Source organism: Dasypus novemcinctus, chromosome 5 (assembly GCF_030445035.2).
Source record: "Dasypus novemcinctus isolate mDasNov1 chromosome 5, mDasNov1.1.hap2, whole genome shotgun sequence".
NCBI lineage: Eukaryota > Metazoa > Chordata > Mammalia > Cingulata > Dasypodidae > Dasypus > Dasypus novemcinctus.
This window is the reverse complement of record NC_080677.1, coordinates 142,784,432-142,804,954: the sequence shown is the minus strand read 5'-3', so window position 1 is coordinate 142,804,954 and position 20,523 is coordinate 142,784,432. Positions and strand designations below refer to the sequence as shown.

General features: G+C 35.4%; 1 protein-coding gene across 50 annotated transcripts in view; it reads right to left on the bottom strand.

Moving 5' to 3' along the window:
- Positions 1 to 435: 435 nt before the first annotated feature.
- Positions 436 to 20,523, bottom strand: part of ZMYND11 (zinc finger MYND-type containing 11) — a 135,138-nt gene continuing 115,050 nt past the window's right edge. For all 50 annotated transcript variants that reach the window (XM_071215403.1, XM_004454044.5, XM_071215402.1 and 47 more), the window contains 3 exons: positions 19,183 to 19,455; positions 18,680 to 18,865; positions 436 to 2,763 (listed from right to left, as the gene is read on the bottom strand). In XM_071215403.1, the coding sequence (XP_071071504.1) occupies positions 2,641 to 2,763; positions 18,680 to 18,865; positions 19,183 to 19,455 (582 nt within the window). In that variant the 3' untranslated portion in view covers positions 436 to 2,640. The remainder of the gene's footprint in view (positions 2,764 to 18,679; positions 18,866 to 19,182; positions 19,456 to 20,523) is intronic.

Below are 20,523 nucleotides of genomic sequence, written 5' to 3'. Positions count from 1 at the left end.
CACTAGGTCTCAGTTTCCCAATGTAGGTTTCTTTGGTGGGTGTCTCATATTTACTTAGTATCTAAGTGAGTATTCATTGGCACACCAACAAGCAAATAAAAATAAGAGGATAAGCCTCATCTGGTTTCCAATTAAGAATTGTCTTAGTTCTGAACAGTGCTAAGAAGCCAGAAAGACTTTCTTAGGCATATATTTAATACTGTATCATCAAAATATGGCAGTGCATTAGTGCTTCAGGCTGATATGCAATAATCATTGATATGCAATAATCATTCTCTCCTTTTTAATTCATGATACAAAGTCTTTTTGAGAAGTGATGAAAGTGAATTCAGATAAAAGTCACTGATGAATGACCCACAGTATATGTTTAACATTTAGCTATAGCTGTGTTTGGTTTGTTATAGGGGACTGGACTAAATTAACAATTTATTAAGCCATTTTTTAAATACATTTATTAACCAATGTTAACACATTAAATGAATCTATATATTGCTAGTTAGAGCAGCTTACAAAATGCCAGAATGCATCATAGAACTGGACAGCCACAATGAATAATTACAATGTGCATAGTGGCTAAGCTCAACACCTTAATATAGCTTTATGATTTGCAGAAAATTTTTAATAATGATTCCTAAAACAATCAATTGTAATTTTACCTAAAACTTTTACAAAACCAGGCCACAATCTCTTTTTTTAATTTTGTTTTTTGTTTTTTTTTTAACACACAGTTTTCACGCTGTAGTAACTTGGAAATGTGCAACCGTGTCAACAGAGACAAAAAAGCCAAAGTAACACGAATCTTACTTTCATGCAGCTATCAGTTAAATATTACATACTCTGGAATGATTTTACACCAAAAATATTTCCACAATGACTTGCTCTCATAGGGGTGGATCGAAGTTTTAAAACTTGAAAAACAATAAAAGAAGGTTAATTTTTCTTGGTTATGATGAGTTCAGTGAGAACCACAACTCTGTGGCAGCACTGATTAATTACATAGCAGCAACAAGGAGGGAATAAGAATTCCAAGTTACTGCATAATTTAGGTACATTGTTAGAAATGGGGCTACTGTGAAGTTTTTATAAAATAATGTGCACCATTTGGCAGTAGCTTGTCAATTAACTTGTGTCACCACCTTCTGCAACAGTATCAGGATTGGATGGACAATTATTTCACAGAAGACTTAGTTATATTTTTATCTTTAGAGTGACCCTGACAAACCTAGAGAAAACTTTTTAAAAGGCTTTTCTCCTGATTCTTTCACTTCTATTGTGTGTAATTGCTTTAATAAATATCAAAGATCTAAATAAATATTTACAAATTATTTCTCTAACCTTAAAAAATAACTAAAAGATAAATGGGAATTTGACTTGGTCTAAGATCAATCAGCCTCTGGGAACAAAAAACCATAAATTGTGAGACTTTTTTAAAGAAAAGTAATTTTAAGTTTTCCTGGCTGTATTTTATATATCTATATATAAAAAAAAATCATTATTCAACTATCGATCCATTCCTATTGGTAATGCTTCTTAATCCAGACATTCCGCAAAATACAGACTTTTTACAAATCACGTCATCTTTAATACAAGAAAATTAACATGCATTATTCTTCATTCTGTGTACAGTGATGGAGTTCATTAATAGGCAATGACCCATTACTACAAACATAACGGCTTCTGTGAAACTTAAGTGCTTTCTTTCCTTTTAGTATTAACTTACAGTATACTAGGTGACACCAGATAATAGGCAGTCAGATGATACTTGGGGAGGGAAGGGAAGCATTAAAGAAATTTGTATGCCTCATCTATAATTTCACGTATGGATAAAGGTAGTTTTTGGCTTTTTATTTTCTTTTTGTTGTTTATTTAGTTACAAGCACTCATGTTAGGGACAAAGATGAAATGTGCAAACTTTAAAATTTAAATATTCATTTTCTCTAAGATCCAGCTCAGTAAAAGATTACCCCAGTTCCCTGCAATTTTAAACTACAAGATCAAAGCTAATAATTTGTTATAAAAGTTATATATTGAAAAGAAATAATGAAAAACACAATTGGGAAATATTTAAGAAAAAATATGCAGGACTAGCACCTGCTGTGTCAACCCTGTTCCCTAAATTCAATCATATACCCACTGGCATAACCAATAGATAATGCCTTTAAACAGTAAATTAAGCTGAACAAAACCAGCTCAACAAGGTTAAGAAATAAATGTTACATCAAGGTAGTATGTTTTATTTCTGAAACAGTTCTGTAGTTCTTACATTCAGATCTATTTTAAATGTATCTTTGTTAAACTCACTTGTATTCACCTGTTGTTTTTTAAAGATCTGTTGTTTAAAGGTTAAAATCTCTGTAAAACCTAAAAATGTTTTAAAATTTGCTGAAAATGCAACAAATTCTCAATTAAAGTTTATTTAAAATAATTTCCTCCACTGATGTTGCTTTTACCTCCTGAAAAACTCTGGAGGAGCATTAACAAAAGATTTAAACTACTGTGCAAAATTTCTTCACGAAAAGTGTTTAAAGGCTGGTGCAAAATGGGAAGCAAATTCTAAACAATTTTGGCTTCTTGGAAACAAAAACCGCTGTGTCTGAGAATAGTAATCATCGGGGTGATTCTCCAGGAAGAATACAGCTTTCATCTTTTCCGGCGACAGGTACGTTTGTGTTCAGCATGCCAGTGCTCCTGCTGACACTTGATTGAGCAGTATGAGGTGTTCCAACAACAGTGGTACATGGCTTCCTCTTCACAGTTGTAGCACTACAAACAAGAAATGTGAGGAAGTTTTATGATTTGGGATTGAATGTGTGAGAAACTGGTTAATATTGTAGGCTTTTGAAGTCATGCTTCATATCTTATAAAAGAATATAAAATTTTGCTTCTGACTCAACTGTAAACTAATATCACCAAGAACATGAAAATGTTTTATATACCGAGCAGAATGAAAAGGAAAAAATGATGTGTGTGACTATAAAGCTGTAGCATGTATTCTTCTGTTATCAGCAAATTCTAGCTTAACTAGCACGTCATCAATTTTTTTCATCTTTACCAGGTCATTCCCATAAGCACACAAACACTGATAATTCTTTTTTCTTAAGATGTTCTTTACTTTGCATCCCTTTCCAGCTACCACCCCCATTTATCTGCTCTCCTTCACAAACTCCTGAAATGAACTGTCTCTACTTGCTATCTCCAATTCTTTTTTCATTCTTTCTTAAACCTACTGCAGTCTTTCACCCATACCACTCCACTGTCAATGATAATATTATCATTAAGATTATTTATGATCTCAAATCCAGTGCTCATTTCTCAGTCTTCATCTTATTTGGCAATGTCTGAAGATTTTATTTTCCTGACTGAGGGGGTGGGGTGCAACTGGCATCACTGAGTAGGGACCTGGGAAGCTGCTCATTATCCCACAATGTATATGACAACCCTTCACAACAAAGAATTATCTGGTCCAGATGTCAGTAGTATTGAGGGTGAGAAACCCTGCTATAAACAAAGGACTAGACTCCATATAATATTGTCAATTAATTGGAAATGTGAAGAAAATGGTTATATAGCTTTTGACTTTAGCTTTCAGCGTGTGTGTGTGCATAAAGTAAAAGCTAAAATTTCAAGCTGGATTACTAAAAGAATGGCCTGTATCATGAATATATACCTGTAAGTGAGAATGAGCAGGTGATGGCAAAGAAGAGGGTGAGAGGCTGAGTTTTGGATATTAAATACTTGAAAATCAGTCAATAAAGATATATAAATTCCACAGATAGATAGTGGTGTATTTGATGGTAGTGGTGAGAAGTCCTAAGGATCCAGGGACAAAAGCTTTTATTTGGTATCTAAAAATTCTACCCCATAATTTTCATCTTGAATGTGTCTTCTAATCTTTCTTATCTATTAAAACTGATCTTTTGAGATTTCTGGTGATCTTCTTATGTCAGCAATTACCACTTCAGTAAAATTGCCATTAGAAAAATGTAGAGTGCATGGTTTAATTTTGGAAACAGATTGGAATAAGTCAGATCTAGATTTGAAACTTAGGCTTATACCACTGACTACTTATATGACATGACTATGGACCAAGTTTATTTCTGTCTTAGTTTCCTCATCTTTAACTAATATTCTCCCATAAAATTGTTTTAGGATGAAATAAAATATACTTTCAAACAGTACCATTCTTCATCCTGACTTCCAAGCATCCTATCATTTCAATTATTTGTTTCTTTATTCATTTATGCTTTCATTCATTTTACATTCCCTTTTTTGGTGGATATATTTAAAAGATATGTCTTTCTTACTATGTTTCTCTTGTTTGTATCTCACCTTCACATCCATTCCTTCAGCATCTGACATATCTTCATGCTTTCTGTCCTAAAATACTGTACTTTATCTTACACTGTTGCTGTGTGTTTTACCATTCTACTAGAAAAAATGTGATGAATGGGAAAAGCTTAGTATTTGGAGTCCCAGTTTAAGAAAATGAGTCCAAGCTCAACTAAATGGATTTTTAATCAATCTGTTTAATCTATAAGCCTCAAATTCCTTATCTAAAAAATCAATACACTAATATCAATTTCAGCTATTTCACAAATAGTAAAGTGCTATAAAAAGCAGCGTTATAATAGCCTCCTTTCCCCATTTTCTTGATTCTTTGGTAAACTTGGGGATTTCTTCTCATAGTTATAGTGTCTACTTTCTAGTCTCTTCTTATCTTACATGAAGTTAAAACTATTACAGACATGGTCATAGGGCATTTTGCGTCTGTTATTATTTTGAGCACACCTTAATTCTTATCTAGTTATACTTGTTTATTTATTTATTCCTCCCAAATGTCTTCATTCTAAAATTTATGCTCTTTCCCTTTTCCTTTTGCCAAATATTTCTTAATCACAATTGTTATAATGTTTATTTCTTTCATAAAAATTTTCCTTTACATGTAATTAAAGAATCTCTTCACAATGTAAGCTGGACAAAATGAAATGTAAAAATAAAGTATAAGACTTCATAAAGTAATTCACTAAAATTAAAACCACGTTCTGACTGAATACAACAGCATATTAAAGGAATTGCACACTATGATCCAATGGGATTTATCCCATGAATGCAAGGGTGGTTTAGCATAAGAAAATCAATTACTATAACATACCACATTAATGGAACAAAGGGGAAAAATACATGATCATCTGCAATTGACACAGAAAAAGCATTTAACAAAATCCAGCACAACTTCTTGATAAAAACACTCAGAAAACTAGGAATAGAAGGAAATATCTTAAAAAGATGAAAAGCATATATGAAAACCCACAGCTAACATCAGACTCAATGCTGAAAGACTAAAAGCTTCCCCTCTAAGATCAGTAACAAAACAAGGATGCTCACTTTCATAACACTGTTACTTAGCAGTATACAGGAAGTTTTAGCCAGGGCAATTAGGCAAGAAAAAGAAATCAAAGGCATCCATTGTAGAAAGAAAACTTCCCTATTAGCAGAAGAAATGATCTTGAATGAAAAATCTGAAGATGAAATGAAAAACAAAACAAAATAAAACCATTAACACAAGTAAAAGAACCAAGTGTCTAGGAATAAATCAACCAAAGATGTACACAGAAAACTACAAAACATTGCCAAAAGAAATTAAAGAAGACATATAAATGGAAGGACATTTTCTGTGTTCATGGGTTGAAAGACTAAATATTAAGATGACAATTCTACCCAAGGTGATTTACAGATTCAACACAATCCCAATCAAAATTCCAACAACATTTTTGCAGAAATGGAAAAGCCTATCACCAAAATCATCTGGAAAGGTAAGGGGCCCTGAATAGCTGTTGAAACCATCTTGAAGAACTAAGTTGCAGGTCTCACATTTCCGATTTTAAAACTTATTACAAAGCTAGAATAATAAAAACAGTGTAGTATATAGGCACAAGTATAGACCTACAGACCAAAGGAATTGAGTCAGAAATAAACCCTCATATCTTCAGCCAAATTTTTTTTGTTTTTATTAGAAAAGTTGTGGGTTTTCAGAACAAGCAAGCATCAAATACATAATTCCCATTTACACCATATTAACACCTTGCATTGGTGCGGTACATTTGTTACAATTTACAAAAGCACATTTTGTAACTGTACTATTAATGATAGTCTATGAATTAACTTAGGGCTCATTGTTTGTGTTGTATAATACCATAGCTTTAAAAAGAAATATTTCTATTCAAGTAACATACATACAACCTAAAATTTCCCCTTTTAACTATATTCAAATACATAACTTGTTGTTAATTACTTTTACAGTGTTGGGCTACCATCACCAGTATCAATCTAAAACATTTCCATCTTCCAGACAGAAACTGTACATTTTAAGCCTTAACTCTCTATTTCCTACTCCTCCCCCATTCCCCTGGTAACCTATATTCTAGATTCTGACTTTGAGTTGGCTTATTCCAATTATTTGATATAAGTGAAACCATACAATATTTATCCTTTTATGTCTGGCTTATTAGAGTGTATTATCTTCATGGTTTATCCACATTGTCACATATATCAGAACTTTATTCCTTTTTAGGGCTGAATAATTCTCTGTTTTATGTGTATATCATATTTTGTTTATCCCTTAATCAGTTGATACACACTTGGGTTGCTTTCACCTTTTGGCAATTGGGAATAATGCTGCTATGAACGTGGAAATGCAAATATCTGTTTGAATCCATACTTTCAATTTTTTTTGGTTATATACCTAAAAGTGGGATTGCCAGGTCATATGATAATTTGATAGTTAACCTGAGTAACGACCAAATTGTCTTCCACAGTGGTTGCACTGTTTTGTATTCACACCAGCAATGAATAGGTCCACATCCTCTTCAACATTTGTTGATTTCCATTATTTTTTAAAATAGTAGCCATTCTAGTGGATGTGAAATGGTATATGATTGTGGTTTTGATTTGCTCTATGCTTTTGGGCCATTTGCGTATATTATTTGGAAAAACATATATTCAGATCTTTTGCCCATTTTTAACGTGTTGATTGTCTTTTTGTTGTTGAGTTGAAGGATGTTTTAATATATTAAGTAAATTAAACCCTATTGGAAATGTGGTTTCCAAATATTTTCTTGTGTTGTGTAGGTTGTTTTACTTTCATGATAAAGTCCTTCATGGCACAAAAAGTTTTTAATTTTGAGGTCCTATTTTCTGTCTTTTCTTTTGTTGCTGCTTATGCTTTGAATGTAGAGTATAAGAAACCATTGTCTAACACAGGGTGCTAAAGATCGTTCCCTGTGTTTTTTTTATTCTACAAGTTTGATGGTTCTGGCTCTTATATTTAGGTCTTTGATCCATTTTGAGTTGATTTTTGCATAAGGTGTGAGGAAAGGCCCACCTTCATTCTTTTGCAAATGGAGATCCTGTTTCCCTAGCACTATTTTTTGGAGACACGGTTCTTTCCCAATTGAGTGGTATTTGCCCCCTTGTCAAAACTCAGTTGATCATAAATGTGAGGGTTGATTTCTGAGTAATCAGTTTGATTCCATTGCTCTATATGTCTATCTTTGTGCCAATATCATGCTGCTTTGATTACTGTAACTTTGTAATATGTTTTAAGATCAGAACGTGCGAGTCCTCCAACTTTATTCTCTTTCTAGCTGGCTTTGGCCTTAACCTTCCATATAAATTTGATGATGGGATTTTCCATTTCTGCAGAGAAGGTTATCAGAATGTTGATTGGGATTGCGTGGAATCTGTAAATCACTGTGGGTAGAACTGATGTATTAATATTTAGTCTTCTAATCCATGAACACAGAACGTCCTCCATTTAATAGCTCTTCTTTGGTTTCTTTTAGCAATGTTTTATACGTTTCCATGTATAATGTCCTTTATATCTTGGTTAGGTTTATTCCTAGTTATTTGATTGTAGTTGCTAATATAAATGTTTTTTTTCCTCTTTATTTATTCTTCTGATTGTTCATTACTACTGCACAGAAACACTACTGATTTTTGGTTGTTGATCAATTCATTTATTAGCTGTAGGAGCTCTGTAGTGGATTTTTCGGGATTTTCTACATACATGGATTATGTCATCTGCAATTAGGGAAAGATTTACTTCTTCCTTTTCAATCTGGATACCTTTTATTTCTTTTTATTGCCTAATTACTTTGGCTAGAATTTTAGTACAATGTTGAATAAAAGTGAGAGTGGGCATCCTTGTTTTGTTCCTCCTCTTAATGGTAAAAGACTAAAAGGTTTCCCTCTAAGTATGATACTAGCTGTGGGTTTTTCATGTATGTACTTTATCATGTTGAGGAAGTTTCCTTCTATTCCTAGTCTTCTAAGGGTTTTTATCCAAGAAGGGGTGCTGAATTTTTGTTAAAGTGACTTTTCTATGTTACTTGAGATGATCACATGGTTTATTTCCCTTTTTTTTCTGTTAATGCAGTATTTTTTTTTTTTAATTTTTAAAATTTTTATTTATTCCCTCACACCCCTCATTGCCTGTGCTCACTATCTGCTCCCTGTGTCCATTCACTGTGTGCTCTCTGTGTCTGCTCGTCCTCTCTTTAGAAGGCACTGGGAACTGAATGCAAGACCTACCATGTGGTCCCATCACTTGAGCCACTTCTGCTCCCTGCTTTGTTGTGTCTCTCATTGTGTTTACTCTTTGTGGCTCCTTGTTGCATCATCTTGTACCAGTTCACTGTGCCAGCTCGCTGTCTTGCCCATATTCTTCAGGAGACACTGGAATCTGAACCCGGGACTGTTCACCAATGTGGTAGGCAGGAGACCAATCACTTGAGCCACATCTGCCTCCTGTTGTATTTTCTTATATTGAACAATCCTTGCTTAACTGGGATAAATCCCACTTGATCATGGTGTATAATTCTTTTAATGTGCTTTTGGATTGGGCTTGCTAGTATTTTGTTGAGGATTTCTGCATCTGTATTCATAAGATATATTGGTCTATAATTTACTTCTCTTGTAGTATCTTTATGTGGCTTTGGTATGAGGGTGTTATTGGCCTCATAGAAAGAATTATGGAGTACTCCTTCCTCTTCACGCTTCTAGAAAAGTTTGAACAAGACTGGTGTTAATTTTTCTTGGAATGTTTGGTAAACTTCTCCTGTGAAGTCACCTGATCATGGAATTTTCTTTGTTAGGAGGTTTTTGATGATTGATTCAATCTCTTTTCTAGTTATTGGTTTGCTGAGATCTTCTATTTCTTTGTGAGTCAGTGTAGGTAGTTTGGGTTTTTCTAGGAATTCATCCATTATCATCTGGGTTATCTAATTTGTTCGTGTATACTTGTTCATATTTTTCTCTTATAGTCCTTTTTATTTCAGTGGGGTTGGATAGTAATGTCCCCGTTTTCATTTATGACTTTAGTTATTTGTGTCCTTTCTTTTCCTTTGTCAGTTTAGCTAAAGTTTTGTCAATTTTATTGGTTTATTCAAAGTACTAGCTTTTGTTTTTTTTAAAAATTCTATTCTTTCTCTGTTCTCTATTTCATTTATCTCTATTCTATTCTTTGTTATTTCCCTCCTTCTGATCACTTTGGTTTAGTTTGCTCTTCCCTTTTTATTTCCTCAGTTTTGAGGTTAGGTCTCAGATTTGAAGTCTTTTCTTTTTTAACATAAGCATTTATTAGCACTGCCTTCATTGTATCCCGTAAATTTTGGTATGTTGTATTTTCATTTTCATTTGCCTAAAGATATTTCATAATTTCCCTTGTGATTTCCTCTTTAACCCATTGGTTGTTTAGAGTACACTTTTAAATTTCCTCATATTTGTGAATTTTCCATTTCTCCTTCTCTGATTGATTTCTAACTTCATTGTGATTGGAGAAAGGAAATTATATGATTTCAATATTTTTTAAATTATTGAGACTTGTTTTGTAACCTAAGAAATCCTGGAGAATGATACATGTGCACCTGTGTAGTTGTTGTTGGGTGATGTGTTCTATATATGTCTGTTAGGTTATTTGATGGCATATCTTTCAGGGCTTGTATTTCCTTATTGATCTTCTATCTAGATATTCTATTCATTATTCAAAGTGTTGTATTGAAGTCTCCTATTATTAATGTAGAACATCTGTCTTCAAATCTAACAGTATGTGCTTTATGTATTTTGGGGCTCTGCTATTAAATGCACATGTAAGGTGCATATATATTTTTTCATTGTTATGTTTTCTTGTTGAATTGATCCCTTTATCAATATATAACGTCTTCTTATTGGATCCTAGGCTTTTTTTTTTTTTAGATTTATTTATTTATTTATTTATCTCCCCTTCACCCCTCCCACCCCAGTTGTCTGTTCTCTGTGTCTATTTGCTGCGTCTTTTTGTCTGCTTCTGTTGTTGTCAGTGGCACAGGATCTGTGTCTCTTTTTGTTACGTCATCTTGTTGTGTCACTTCTCCGTGTGTGCGGCACCATTCCTTGGCAGGCTGCACTTTCTTTCGCACTGGGCGGCTCTCCTTATGGGGCACACGCCTTGCGCGTGGGGCTCCCCTACGCGGTGACACCCCTGCGTGGCACGGCACTCCTTGCGCGCATCAGCACTGTGCATGGGCCAGCTCCACACGGGTCAAGGAGGCCCGAGGTTTGAACCGCGGACCTCCCATGTGATAGACGGATGCCCTAACCACTGGGCCAAGTCCACTTCCAATGTCTTCTTATTGAATCGATCTCTTCATCAGTATATAATGACCGTCGTGTTTGTCCCTCATAATAGTTTTGGCTAGAGTCTCTTTTATCTGATATTATTGTAACTCTCCTAGCTTTCTCATTACTACTTGCATGTATTTTCGCTATCATTTTCAACCTATTTATGTTTTTGAATTTAAAGTGAGTCTCTTGTACATAGCATATAGTTGGTTCATGCTTTTTTATCCATTCTTCAAAACCTCTGCCTTGGGTGGCGGACTTTGCCCAGTGGTTAGGGCATCTGTCTACCACATGGGAGGTCTGCAGTTCAAACCCCGGGCCTCCTTGACTTGTGTGCAGCTGGCCCATGCGCAGTGCTGGTGCACACAAGGAGTGCCGTGCCACGCAGGGGTGTCCCCGCGTAGGGGAGCCCCACACGCAAGGAGTGCGCCCCATAAGGAGAGCCGCCCAGAGCGAAAGAAAGTGCAGCCTGCCCAGGAATGGTGCCGCACACACGGAGAAGTGACACAACAAGATGACACAACAAAAAGAGACACAGATTCCCGTGCCGCTGACAACAACAGAAGTAGACAAAGACGCAGCAAATAGACACAGAGAACAGACAACGGGTGGGGGGGGGAGGGGAGAGAAATAAATAAATAAATCTTTTAAAAAAAACCTCTGCCTTTTGACTAGACAGTTTAATCCATTTAAATTTAAAGTCACTACTGATTATGCAGAACTTCTGTCATTCTGCTATACAGTCTTTGTAAGTCTTATACCTATCTTCTCCTCAATTCTTCCATTAATGCCTACTTTGATATTTGATTTTTTGTACTGTACCATACTACAAAATATTTCTATCCTCATATTTTTTTCATATATTTTCCTTGTGGTTACCATGGTGTTAAAACTGAACATTCTAAATATATAAAATCATATTTGATTTGATACCACTTTAATAGCATACACATATACTTTCTATATCCTCTTTGCTCCCCCACCTTTTTTTGTTATTGCTACAAATTATATCTTTGTACACTGTATGTCCAGAACCATAGATTTATCGCTACTTCTATTCATTTATGTGTGGGAAGATGTGGTACATACCAGAAAATAAACATGATAATACTGGCATTTATAGTTACCCAAATGATTACCTTTCCTAGAGGTCTTTATTTCTTTATGCCACTTTGATCCACTGTCCAGCATCCTTTCCTTTCAATCTGAAGAACTCCCTTTAGCCTTGCTTGTAAGGCAGGTCTAGTGCTAATCAACTGCCTCAACGTTTGTTTATCTAGGAATGTCTTCATCTCTCCTTCATTTATGAAAGAAAGTCTCACCGAATATAAAATTCTTTTTTGGCCTTTGTTTTCTTTCAGCACTGGAAGTATTTCAACCAACCACCTTCTTGTCTTTATGGTTTCTCATGAGAAATCAGCATTTGATATAACTGGGACTCCCTTATACATAACATGTTGCTTTATTTTGCAGCTTTCAGAATTCTCTCCTTGTCCTTTGCATTCAGCAATTTGATCAGTATGTGATAGAATGTTTCTTCCTTCAGTTTTATCCTGTGGGGTTCTCTGAGCTTTCTTAGATGTGCATATTCATATCTTCTGCTAAGTTTGGGAAGTTTTCTGTCATTAATTTCTTTAATATTCCTTCTGCCCATTTCTTTCTTCTCCTTCTAGGAAACCCACAGTGCAGTCATTGGTATGCTTGATGGTGTCCCTGAGGTCTTTTTAGCTATTTTCACTTTCTTTTCCTGCTCTTCAGCCTGACTCATTTAATTTTCTTGTCTCTGAGTTTACCAATTCTTCTGCCAAATCCAACTTGCTATTGAAACAACCCTCCTGAGAATTTTTCCTTTCAATTGTTGTCGTCTTCAACTCCAGTAGTGTGGTTGGATTCCTTTTTAAATTTATCTTTACTGAGATTCTCATATTTTTCTTTCATTGTTTTCCTAATATCCTTTATTTCTTCTCTGTATTTTCCTTCATCTCCTTGAGTATATTGAAGATCTTTTTTTCTCTAAGTTGTTGTCTGGTATATCCGTGGCCTGCTTTTCTTTGTTGATATTTTCTGAATTTTTAGTCTCTTCTCTTGGATAGGACATCAATTCCTGCTTCTTTGTTTTTTTCTTTCTTTTGTTGTACATTGTACATTTTAATATTTTAATATGTTAGCTCTGAGATTTATTCCCTGAAATGTCTGTTTCATGAAGTTTTATGGTGATATGACATATAAAGATGGTGATATGACAGATTATTTTTGTCAGCCCTCCTATTAGGAATGTCCATCCAAGGAGAATGCGGAGTCCTGGGACCTTCTCTGTCTTTTGTGGGCTTGTGTCTTGTCCTAGGCTTGTGGTTGCTTGTAGTCTTAGGAGTTCCTCTGTTGTTGGGAGTTTGAATGCCCTGTCTACTTTCCAGGAGACAGACCTCCTTCTCCTAGGTGTTGCTCTGCTAGACTTAAAGCAGATAAGCCTTTGCCCCAGTCCAGTCTGCCTCAGTTGTTTTTTACACTGTTTTCCTTGTCTCAGGCTGCTCCTACTGGAGGGAAATTCTGGGAGGGGGCACACTGGAAAGGAGTTTCCCAAGGCAGTTTTTTCCAGTCTAAATATGGCCTGGGACCCACAAAGGGAGTACTGGCCAGCTCTAAACTGCCCTTGGGAAAGAGTGAAGAAGGGGCCAAGAAGGATGCAAGTAGCTACTTCAGTGTACTCCAAAGTTGTGCTGTCTTGACTTGCTCAGCAAATGAGGCCCTTCACCTGTCCTTTGCAGCTCTAGGAAGCATACTTTCATTAAGTCTCCTCTGGCATATTTGCCCAGCACAGGTTGGAACAATGGTTGCCCTCAAAGCCGGGCACATAGTATTCCAAAGTAACTAATCAAAAGCCATGATAGGCGATCAACAAGTGCCCACCCTGGATGTTGGGGAAATGGATTTTTATGTCCCTTTCTGGCACCAAGAAGCTATGCCAGGGACTAAACCTCACTGCTGCCTGCCACTAGAGTGGGGAGTAGGCATCAGTAGCTGCCACGTGGAAAGAGCAGTTTTGCGGTCTTTACTGTAATTCACCAGCCTCTTCCTCTCATTCTTATCTGGATTCTGTACTGAATTCTATTGGACTCCTGAATTTCAAAATAGTTAATTAAGACAGTTCCTTCCTGTTTAACAGTTGTTCTGGTGGAAGAACTGATTCATGGGGCTTCCTACTCTACCATCTTCCCCCAGTCAGTTAATTTTTGACAGGATTCCAGGTCCACTCAAATGGGGAAAGAACACTCTTTTCCACAAGTGGTGCTGGGAAAACTGGCTATCCATATGCAATACAATGAAAATGGACCCCTTCCTCATATCATATACAAAAAGTAACTCAAAATGGATCAAAAACCTAACTAAAAAAAAAAAAAAAATCCTACAAAACTCCTAGAAGGAAACATAGGAAACATCTTCAGGACCTTGTATTAGGCAATGCTTCTGTAGCAGTTTGATATGGTTATGAATTCCAAAAATAGATATTGGATTATGTTTGTAATCTGGTCTGTACCTGGGCGTGATTAAGTTATGATTAGGGCTTTAATTAGGCCACATCATTAGGGTGTTGAGTCCCATCCCTTGGTGGGAGGGGACTCACAGATAAAAGGCATGACAAAGGACAGAGTTGGGGGTTTTTGATGTTGGAATTTTGATGTTGGAATTTGATGCTGAAGACTTAGGTTGGAGCCCCAGGAAGTAAGCTCACAGAGGAAACAGAAGCAAGGCCTGGCAAAAGAGGAAACCTGAGCAGGAAGTAGCAAGCCCTGGGAAGAGAGGAATCCTGAACCCAGAGAGAAGCAAGACCCTGGAAGCGAGGAACTTCGGAAGGCTGAGCCCTCGCAGACATCGGTAGCCATCTTGCTCCAACATGTGAAAATAGACTTTGGTGAGGGGAAGTAACTTATGCTTATGGCCTGGTATCTGTAAGCTCCTACCACAAATAAATACCCTTTATAGAAACCAACCAATTTCTGGTATTTTGCATCAGTACCCCTTTGACTGACTAATACAGCTTTTTAGAATTTACACCAAAAGCACAAGCAACAATAGAAATAATAGATAAATGGGACTGTATCAAAATTAAACATTTTTGTGCATGAAAGGACTTTCTCAAGAAGGTAAAAAGACAACCTACAGAAGAGGAGAAAATATTTGGAATCCATATACAGGTATCCTCATTTGCACTTTATAGAGTTCCTCAGATATTTTATAAACTGAAGGTTTATGGCAACCCTGCATCAAGAATGTGTATTGGCACCATTTTTCCAAAAGCATGTGATCAGTCTGTGTCTCTCTGTCACATTTTGGTAATTCTCAACAATATTTAAGACCTTTTCATTATTATTATATCTGTTATGGTGATTTGTGAGCTTTGATATTCCTATTGTAAATGTTTTGGGACACCATGAATTGTGCCATATAAGATGTCAAACTTAATCGATAAATGTTGTGTGCTCTAACTGGCCATTCCCCAGCTCTCTCCTACTCCTCAGGCCTCTCTATATCCTGAGCCACAACAATATTGAAATTGCCAATTAATATACTTACAGTGGCCTTTAAGTGTTGAAGAGAGAAAAAGAATACTTGCACATCTCTCACATTAAATTAAAACTAGAAATGATTACACTTAGTGAGGAAGGCATGTCAAAAGCCAAAATAGGCTGACAGGCCTTTTATGCCAAACAGCCAAATTGTGAATGGAAAGGAAAAATTCTTGAAGGATATTAAAAGTGAAAACACAAATGATATGAAAGTGTAACAGCCTTATTGCTAATACGGAGAAAGTATTAGTGGTCTGGATAGATCAAACTAGCCAAAATAGTCCCTTAAGCCAGAGCCTAATCCAGATAAGGCCCCGCCTCTCCTCAATTCTATGATGGCTGAGAGAGATGTGAAAGCCGCAGAAAAAAAGTCTGAAGCTAGCAGAAGTTGGTTCATGAGATTTAAGAAAAGAAGCCATCTCCTAAACATAAAAGTACAAGATGAAGCAACAAGATACAGACTCTGAAGCAAGTCATCTAGAAGATCTAGGTAAGATAACTAACTGATGTAGTTGGTTATAGTAAGCAATAGATTTTCAATGTATAATACTTTAAGCCCACTGCTGAGACCTTCTACCCGGAAAAAAAAGATTCCTTTAAAATATGACTGCTCATTGACAGTGTACCTGGTCACCCAAGAACACTGATGGAGATGTACAATGAGATTAATATTGTTTTCATGCCTGCTAATACAATATCCACTCTGCAGGCCATGGATTAAGGAGTCATTTTCAACTTTCAACTCTTATTATTTAAGTACATTTCATAAGGCAATAGCTGCTGTAGATAGTGATTCCTCTGATGGATCTGTGCAATATAAATTGAAAACTTCCTGGAAAGGATTCACCATTACAGTTGCCATTAAGAACATTCATGATTCATGGGAAGAGGTCAAAATATCAACATTAACAGGAGTTTGGAAGAAGCTGATTCCGAGGGTTCAAGACTTCTGTGGAGGAAGTAATTGTAAATGTGATAGAAACAGCAAGAGAACTAGAATTAGAAGTGAATCCTAAATATGTGACTGAATTGCCAAACTCTCATGATAATATTTGACAGGATGAGGAGCTGCTTCTTATGGGTGAGCAAAGAAAATGGTTTTTTGAGATGGAATCTACTCCTGGTGACATTGCTATGAACATTGTTGAAATGGCAACAAAGGACTCAGAATATTACATAAACTTCACTGATAAAGCAGTGGCAGATTTTCGGAGGATTGATTCCAATTTTGAAAGAAGTTTTACTATAGAGAAACTATCAAATAGCATACATGCTACAGAGAAATTATTAATGAAAGGAACAGTCAACTGATGTCTCATACTTCACTGTTGTCTTATTTTATGAAATTGCCCCCAGACACCCTAACCTTTAGCAACCATTACCCTGGTTCAGTCAGTAGCTATCAACATTGAAGCAAGACCCACCACCTGCAAAAAGATTACAACTCACTGAAGGCTCAGATAATGGTTATTTCTAAGAAATAAAGTATTTTTAATTGAGAGATGTACATTTTTTTCAAACATAATGCTGTTGCACACTTAATAAACTACAGTGGGGTATAAACACAACTTTCATATGCACTGGAAAACCTAATAACTTGTGTAACTTCCTTATTGCAATTATCACTTTATTGTGGTAGTCTGGAACCAAACATGCAACATCACTGAGTTATGAGACATAGAAGGGTTTAATATCTAGAATGCAGAAAGAAGTCCTACAACTCAACAACAAAAAGACAACCCATTTAGAAATGGCCCAAAGATTTAAATAGACATTTCTCCAAAGAAGATATATACAAATGAACAAATAGCACAGGAAAAGATGCTTAACATCACTAGGGAAATGCAAATCAAAACCACAAGGAGATACCATTTCACACCCACTAGAATAAGTACTATTAAAAAAAAACAGACAAGTGTTGCAGAGGAGGTGGAGAAACAGGAACATGTTCACTGTTCAGAGGAATGTAAAAATGGTGGAAAATAGTTTGGCAGTTCCTCAGAAAGTTAAGAATAGAATTGCCATTTGACCTTATAACCCCACTTCTACGTAAATACCCAAAAGAATTGAATGCAGGTACTCAAACAAGGTATTTGCACACCCATGTTCATCACAACATTATTTCCAGTTGCCAAAAGGTAGAAGCAACCCAGGGTCCATCAGCAGATGAATGGATAAACAAAATGTGATCTATACATACAATGAGACATTATTCATCCCTAAAAAGGAAATGAAGTTCTGATATTTGCGAAAATGTAGATGAACCTTTAAAACATGTGGAGTGAAATAAGTCAGACACAAAAGGACAAATATTTTATGATCTCACTGATTACAATACAGATTACCAGCCTTTGGTAAAGTGGGGAATGGAAAGTCAATGTTTAATTGGCATAGAGTTTCTGTTTGGTGTGATGGAGAAGTTTTAGTAATGGATGGCGGTGATAGTAGAATGTCATTAACACCATTGAACTGTATATTTCAAAGTGGCTAAAAAGGGAAATTTTAGGTTCAATATATGTTACCAGGATAAAAACACAACAAAAGTACCATAGAATTGTAAAACACAAAGAGTGAAACCTAATATAAAGGATGGATTATATATAGTTGGTATAATTGTGATAATATTGTTTTATCAATTGTCATAAAGGTACCACACTAACTCAAAATGTTAATAACAGGGAAAACTGTGTGGGGGGGCTTATATGGGAACTTACTACTTTCTACATGATTTTTCTGTAAACCTACAACTGCTCCAATAAAAGAAAAAAGCTAAAAACAACAACAACGAAAAAGAAGTTCTGGGCTTTGAGAAGTAAAATGTTTCCCCCTCCACTAATTAATTGAGTGTTGTGGAAGAATATATATACACACACAGTATATGAGTATATTTAGAAAGCTTCTAATCCAGGTGGAAAAACTTACAAACATGGCACAATAATAAATGGTACTGTGTAATCAGCTTTCAAAGGAGTATAGGTAGAAACCAATGAGATGTTATTATAAAGTAATTATTTCATTAAGAGAATCGAATGTATAACTGAAATCAAGTAAACGTTGAAAAATGTTCAGTTTACTGTTGTGATACTTGCATTTCTAGTCTCATAATTTAGATTTTATCTGGGACATGTCACCAGGTATTAATAAAAGTCAGGGCCAGCCACTTTACCCAAATAAAATACTTGTACAGATGGAGAAATTGTGTAAGTTAATTTTACTAAATACTTTATATAGTAAAGTATCATAATCTCATTTTAACAAAACAACCTTTCAATAATGTGGGATCTGAGATTGAGAGAATACAGATTTCTAATAACATTTTAAAACAAAGTGTATAATTTCACCTTTGATTTTTATTTCAGTAATTTTTGCATATGGTGCATATACTTCTCTGAATAGGTTTTCATCATATCTATGATACCTTTTCTGAAATCAGGTGATAAAAATATACAGATATTTACCCACTGCTTCTTCTTGGTCTGAGAAATTAGTTGTTTGTGCTGTGTTGCTAGCTTCTTAATTTCTTCTACAAATTCTTCTTTACACTTTTCCTTTACTTGCTTACATTTTCTGTCCATCTCACCCTGCATATTAGCTACAGCTTTATTTACAGCTTGTCTTTTTTCTTCTTCCATTTCGGAACGTAGCTGAAATGAAAAAAAGTTAAATCACAATGTCAGCTCACAATTTACATACACCATCTACACATAAACAAAACCAATTAATACATAGTTTCTTAAATGATGTACCTCTTCTCTTTATTTCTTCAGAATCTATAATAAATTTAGGTGACAAAAAATTAGCGGAAATGTAATAAAAGATAGAGTTTTTATTATATTCTTTGTTTTTAAAACTGCTACCTCGTTGAAACATATGTAAAAGAAGACAATATTGGAAATATTGTTCATTACGTCTAGGTTTCAGAAAGCAACATGTTATATACCGCAATTGTGACTAGCTTTACCTTTTCTAGAGCTTCTCGTACAACTCTTTCAGTCTCTCGCTTGTGATCAGACTTCATTCGGTCTTTAAAGTCATTGAAAATTTTGGTGTATTTGTCATGGCACATGCTTTGACACACTCCATCATTACTGGTCTGGGTGCTTCGGTGCAGCATTCTTGGAGAAGAGGCACTTAACTTCTTGGTCTGAGTTGAAACTGAAACTTTTTCTATTGGCTGAGGCATTGTAGGAATTTCCTGGCTAGAACTTACTGCTTCAGTTTCAGGCTCTGGTTCCTAAAGAAGTAAGAAAAGTACTCAGACCTAAAACAAAGCAATCTGATTCACCAGTACAAGAACAGACTGTATTGGGTCAAAAATATATTGATGTACATAAATGGCCATATAATAAACTGCTGTTTAAAAAAATGTAATTATCAGCTACAATAATTCAAAACATTAACTTCATTTACATTTTTTTTAATTGACTTTGCACCATTTACATTTTCATTACACATTAACACTATGGTTTTTGCTTTTAAAATAGGCTTTTGTCTATTTTGTCTGTATGACAAAAATTGTCATATAGAATAAAAAATCATTATATACAACTTATAATAATTCCTGTGGATTTAGATTCATTAACAAATTTCCTAAAATCCTAAATCACTTCTCACTGAATATGTGTGAACTATACCCAGATTTATACATTGTTTTAAAACATGCATGAACTGTATAATTTAAAAAGGCCAAGCTTTGAGAGCGGGTGTGGCTCAAGCAGCTGAGTGCCTGCCTCCCACATGGGAGGTCCTGAGTTTGGTTCCCATTGCCTCCTCAAGAAGACAAGCAAGATGGCAAGCTGACAGAACGAGGAGACACAACAAGCAGGGAGCAAATGTGGCTCAAGCAATTGGGTGCTTCCCTCCCACATGGGAGGTCCCAGGTCCAGTGCCAGCACCTCCTAAAAGATGAGCAGACATAGAAAGCACACAACAAACAGACAGAGAGCAGACACCGAGCACAAACAATGAGTAGGTGTATATGTAGAAATAAATAAATGAATAAATCTTAAACAAAAAAAAGTCCAAGCTTAGCCACAGTTTCCATCAGTTTTTAAATGGTACCCTAATTGATTTATGGTTAAGTGCTTTGTTTTTTAATACTACTATGAAAAAATATCAGCATTCCCAAGAAATATAACACTGTAAAACAAAGTGCCTTTCCCATTTAGCCAAACTTTGGTCTGTGGTTGTTTAATTAAAATGGACACTTTCAGCACAGGTTTGTTATTCTAGTGATAGAAGATATTGATAGGAAAGCTCAGGAGACTGGGCACAAATTTGATTAATATTATTTGAATGATGG